Consider the following 6,000-nt stretch of genomic DNA (forward strand, 5'->3'; position numbering starts at 1 on the left):
ATGTCAACATGTGTGCATATAGCATATAATTTCTTTGCAAAACTATTAAATTTATTTAGCAAAATTCTGGCCTGTACTATACAAGGAAGAAAACTAGAACTTTTTGCTAGTGTAGACTGGCCTTTCCTCCAGACTTTTTGAATCAATAACATTTATAGTATATTGTAAGGGATCTTCTGTGAGGGTATGAAAATCTGCTTATTTGCTTAGCTGATATAGTTTAACCATATTTCTCCTAACAATAGTATTAGTTGCTATTTATTACAAAACAAAACAAACACCTCAAAATTAGGTTTTTATTTTTGATTTGGAAATTGGGCAGCTCAATTTCTGCTCCTGTCATTCCCTTCTTATCCCATTCTCTAAACTTTAAAGAATTAAAGTTGTTATTATTATTGTTGTTGTTATTAAATTATTGTTAAGAGATTTGAATTTAACGAAGCTGAAAAGAGTTTGAAGGGAGTAAATTTTCAGGTAGGAACCAAGACCCTTACTTGGTCTTGGCTATGGAGACAGGGGCAGAAGACTCTTCCATTTCTCTCCCTAGCATTCAAGGTATGTAGTGTATTCTGACCCAGAGGTTTAAATCCTGAGGACTTGTCTTGCAGAGGGATGAGGGAAGACTTCTCATGCCTTTGGAAAAGGTACATCTAGACCTCCCCAGTCATGGATAATAGAGATATAAATCAGTGTGGGAAATCACACCACACACACATACACACACACAAAGGTACACGTTTACACATTGGTCATAGAGTTGCCTGGATGCAAGGGAGACCAGTCACTTCAGGAAACACAATCTGGAAGTTAATACATTTGCTTTTTTTTTTTGCTGGACTGTTGTCTTTTTGTGTGTGTGTGTGTGTGTTTTATTTGATCTATATATTTCTTTTTTTTTTCTAAGCTCTTTATTGGACTATAATTGCTTTACACACTTGTACCAGCTTTTGAGGTACACCAAAGTGAATCAGCTGTATTTATACATATATCTCCATATCCCCTCCCTCTGCGATTCCCTCCCGCTCTCCCTGTCCTGGCCCTCTAAGGCATCACCCATCATCGAGTTGATCTCCCTTTGTTATACAGCAACTTCCCACCAGCTATCTATTTTACAGTTGGTAGTGTATATATGTCAGTGCTACTCTCTCACTTCGTCCCAGCTTCCCCTTTGCCCCCCGCCCCCCCAACCCCGTGTCCTCCAGTCCATTCTCTGCATCTGTATCCTGGGCTGTTGTCTTATAGCACATAATTCTGTTGGGACTTTGATACATTTGGACATTCAACTTTCAGATCCGTCTTAAAGTTCTTAAATATTATGAAAGTTCTTATATTTCCTGAACTATGGCGCTTTAGGTAAAAGTATATTTATGGGTTTGTTTCCCCAAAATTATTTTTTTTTCCCTTCACTCATACCAGTTCGTATATGGTATGCTATAGGAAGTTAAGTACATATGTTTTTAAGATTTTAAGGGTAATGTTAGACCATTCTACTGTTTCTTAGTCCATATTTGCAAGTGCTTATCTTAGTAGTTCAACATTTGGATACTCCTACAGTCTTGACTCTTTATCTTTTCAGAATCTTTAGAAGAACAAGATGTTCTAGATAACAGTGCAGAGCAGACAGATGACAAAATACCAGATACAGAGCAGACAAAGCCAGTGATTGAAGAAGCATCTGGCACAGAGGAACCAGAGGAGAAGCAAGAAGAGACTGAGAATGAAGAAACCTCAATGAATGAAGCCAAATCAGCAGTTCCCAGAGCTGATGCTACTCCTAATCCTGAACTAAGTGAAGAATCTTTGACAATGTAGTAAATGCTTCCACGTGCCTTCAACTGGATATTTATAGTCTTGTTGATGTCAGTTATTGCTTTTTTAGGTGGTGCTTTCTTTTTGTTTTCCTCTCTAAAGACATGCTTGATATCAGTTGAATTTCAGATTGCCTAGCTATTTCAGTATGTCAGAGTTATGTCTGCTGGATATTAAAATTGAAAGCAAGTGATATCAGTAAAGTAAAATCCTTTTGAATGTACAAAAACCCACACTGTTTAGACAGCTTTTAGGTATTTTTTTCCATTCTAAACATAAACAAATATGATAGCACTTTTGTTTTCTACTTGTGACCTGTAAATACTATCCATTTTGACATAGGAAGAACTTTGGTTAGGAATAAGTTCTAATAGCGTTTGTTTTAAGGAATGAAACTCAGTTAAGAGTTTTAATACTTCATCATTAAAATGGATAGAATTTTAACTCTTGAGGTATTTGCCAGGGGTAAAATGTCTATTTAGGCATTTGTATTTAAGAGGTATGAAAGTTATTACAGTAACAATATAGACATTGGTATGACTTCTCAGTAAGAATGCAGTTGAACAGTCAAGTGCAGTGTTACTTTTGATGTCTCTTATTTTGCAGCTGGGCCAGAGGTACCTGATGTATATAATTAGCTTATGTTTACATCTTAACATATAGGAAATATCTCTGCACTTGACTGTACTTGAATTTTGAGCGTTATTTATATTTGTAAAATAATGATGATATTATAAGTGAATTTTGTGCTCTTATGTGTATGTCGTTAAGGAAAATAAAGATGATCTGGCAGCAGTTTTTTTTTGTTAAATATCTAGACTTCTTCAGACAGTATCTTGGTGGATGACATGGCTACCTGAAAAGTAGGAGGAGGAACTCACAATTCAATAAATCTATAGATACTGCTGAGAGCAAATTGTGATCTTTTTATTCAGACTTGTTGCCTTTCAAATTCAGAGAAGCAGTGACATTTAGAGGTTCTAATCAGAGGTTAGATTTTTCTGATTCAGGAAAATCTTAGGCCATTTGTAGTTTTTAATTTTGAGAGACATAGTTTTGTGAGACAAGGCAGTTAATTACTAGTAGTTCATTTGATTTACTATGTGTATTAAGGATTAACTGGGAAATTTTTTTGACCCAGAATAGTAGTTCTTGTACTTTAAGTACAGTGTTGTCTTTTCTATCTTCCTTTTATCTCTCTTCTCTATTATTAAAAAAAAAATGAAGTTATGCCAAAAGGAGGAATATATAGGAATGGTGTATATGGCAAGTATTTCTAAGTTGTACACAGTTTATTAAAATTTTAATAAAATACCAATTGTTATTTAAAAATTCATCTTTATGATTTAATCTTATATCTGATGGGTATATTTAAGAAACCCAAATCTGTTACTAGTCTGAGGCATCATGGTATAGTGACCAGAGTTTTCAAGATTACAGGTCTGGGTTTAAATTCCAGCTCTGCCGTCTTGGGCAAGTCAGCTGACCTCTCTGAGCCTGTTTCTTCATCTGTAAAATTGGAAGAATAGTACCTACTTTTGCGGTATGGGGACAATTAAAAGTAATTTATGTAGCGGGCCTAGCTCACTGCCTGATAATTAATAGATATGAAGTAAATGGTAGCATTTTATACTGTTGATATCCTTGTAAAATATGGAAGGGCTATAAATTCTTCCTCTTGCAGATAAGGAAATGAACCTGAAACTGTGGAATATAATACTACAGAATATAGACTTTTTTTTTTTTTGATGAAGCCCATCAGATTTTTTGTGTGTTATTGGCACATAACACTTTCCTGAGTCGTCTTGTTATAAAACATTCACATTCTGATGTACATTACTGGAAAATGAGGAGTACCTCAGAGAAATATAATTTAATGATAGAATTGAGCAGATATTATGAGAAGTTTCTATGGAAGAAAGTTAAAAGGTAAATTAATGCAACGGGTAACATGCTGTAATCATATAGTACCCTTTAAAATAGAAATGTTTGTTCTAATGTTGTAATAAACAGCTAATGGTTGAAAGAGTGGTAAAATGTCCTATTTCTGATTATTAAGACCAGTATAAATGAGGAAAAGCAAACTAAGTGCTGTTAGTTAGAGTGATCTTAACTTCCCTACTTATTAATGCCCAACAGGTCATCATCTAAACTTTTCTCACTATACCATCAGCAATAATCTACAAACATGATGTGGCTTCTCTTTCCATCTCTCTTCTACTACTGTAGCCTCGGGGCCTCTTTCAGTTTTCTGACCAAGCTAACCCCTTGCCCACCTTAGGTCTCAGCCTAAATGTTCTTTCCTCAGAGAGGTGCCCTTCCAAGTTCCGTATCTAAAGCTGACCTCTGACTTTTTTTACTCTATCAAATCACCTTATCTCTTTTTATAATGTATTTTATCTGTTTACTGTATCTCTTTAAGGCTTTTTTTTTAAAGAACTTTTATTGAGATACAGTTAACAGACAATAAACTGCATGTATTTAGAGTGTACAATTTGGTATCCCAATCTCCCAATTCATTCCCCCCCAACCCTCCCCATCTTTAAGACTTAAGAGTCTGTGTGTACAAGGCTCTTGTCTTAGTTACCTCTGTATCTCCAGGGCCTAGCACAATGTTTGACACATTTATTATGTGAATGAATAACTTTATTGCTAAATCCAGTGAAAACTCTCAGTCCTTAACTTATTCGGCTGCTTGGCAGTATTGACACTGTTGAGACTCCCTTTAGTTTAAAACACTTTTTTCTTTTGGCTTTTGAGTTCTCACACTATTGTTCTTACTCCTCTGGCCCCTTTCTCTCATTGTGCTTTGCAGGCTTCTCTTCCCCTGCGCATCCTTTAAACGCTAGTGTTTCATACTTTCTACCTTGTCATCATTTCTTTGCTCTATGTATTCTCTCTAGAGGCTCTCATCAACCCCCATGGATTTAATTACCATCTGTCTCTCTGATTCTCAGATCTTCAGCCTTGATCTCTCTCTTTCCTTCACTTTAGAGCAAGATATTCACCTGCCTGCTGGAGTGTCTCTCCCAATCAATTTGTTAAAAAATGAACTCTTCCTTTCTCCTTTTTACTGCACCTTGACTGTCAGTTTCTGTCTCCTAAACATCTTTCAGTTACATTCCCATTTCGCCCTCCTAGTAACATGACATTAATGATACTAAATATTTGCATTCTTACTTTGTGCCAGGCGACATGCTAACTGTTGTATGAGTATTATTTGTTCTTTGGCAACAACCCTATGAGGATCTTTTCCTCTGGATTATAGATGAGGAAACAGGTTATAGAGAGCAAGCAGTTTGGTAAGTGGAAAATCTGGGATTTGAATGCAGGCAAATGACTTCAGAAGGCTTACTTCTTCTTATTGTTGTACTGCCTTCTAATTCAGGCCTCCTGCATCTCAAAATTCTCTCTTAACTGGTTTCCTCATCTCCAGTCTTGCCCATGGCTATCTATTCTGTGCACGGTAGCCTGAAGGAGTTTTCACAGTTGGAGAACAAATCATGTCATACCATTGCTTAAACTCTTTAATTATTCCTCATTGTTCTTGGAATGAGGTCCAAACTTGCCCATATGGCCTACAGAGCCTGTGTAGTTTTGCTCCTAGTTGCCTCTGGATTTCCACCACAACTGCTGCCACGGTTCCTCTCCCCTTGTCCCTCCACGCTTTTAATGTGGCTATACTGTTTTCTGTGGTTTGCATATGCGGTGTTTTGTCTAATCTCCCAGTCTCCTGATGCTCTTCCTCTGCCTGGGGTGTCTTCCCACTCACACAGACATGGGGACAGTCGGTAAATAGTTGTTGAATTCAATTGAAATGGTACCAGTTAGAACCGAAGCTTAGAAATTTTGCTAAGTATTGTTATTAAGCTTTGCCCTTTATTCTTGTAATTGATCTTTCTCATTGTATGCATCAGACTTGTTTCAAAATTTTTAGAGACCTAAATATATTAACTCTACCAAGTTAGTAAGTAAAATGTGGACATAAACGAAAGATTTTTGTGTTGTTGTTACTGCGAACAATTTTAATACAAAGGCAATTTTAATATAAGAAACTAGTGTCCTATTTTTAAACAGTTCATTGGTAGAGCTTCAGTTTCTGTCTCAGTTAAAACCAGTTGAGATAATCACACAGCAACATGGTCAGAGCTGAAGAGGAACAGCTGCTGAAAAACAAGAACCCCAGTCAGC

At 36.3% G+C, this 6,000-nt stretch overlaps 1 protein-coding gene across 1 annotated transcript in view; it reads left to right on the forward strand.

The window, feature by feature from the left end:
* LNPK (lunapark, ER junction formation factor) overlaps positions 1-2,599 on the forward strand; it is an 82,395-nt gene extending 79,796 nt beyond the window's left edge. The window contains exon 13 of the mRNA XM_057746147.1: positions 1,577-2,599. Coding sequence (XP_057602130.1) covers positions 1,577-1,812 — 236 coding nt within the window. The 3' untranslated portion in view covers positions 1,813-2,599. The remainder of the gene's footprint in view (positions 1-1,576) is intronic.
* Positions 2,600-6,000: the final 3,401 nt, after the last annotated feature.

Source organism: Hippopotamus amphibius, chromosome 8 (assembly GCF_030028045.1).
Source record: "Hippopotamus amphibius kiboko isolate mHipAmp2 chromosome 8, mHipAmp2.hap2, whole genome shotgun sequence".
NCBI lineage: Eukaryota > Metazoa > Chordata > Mammalia > Artiodactyla > Hippopotamidae > Hippopotamus > Hippopotamus amphibius.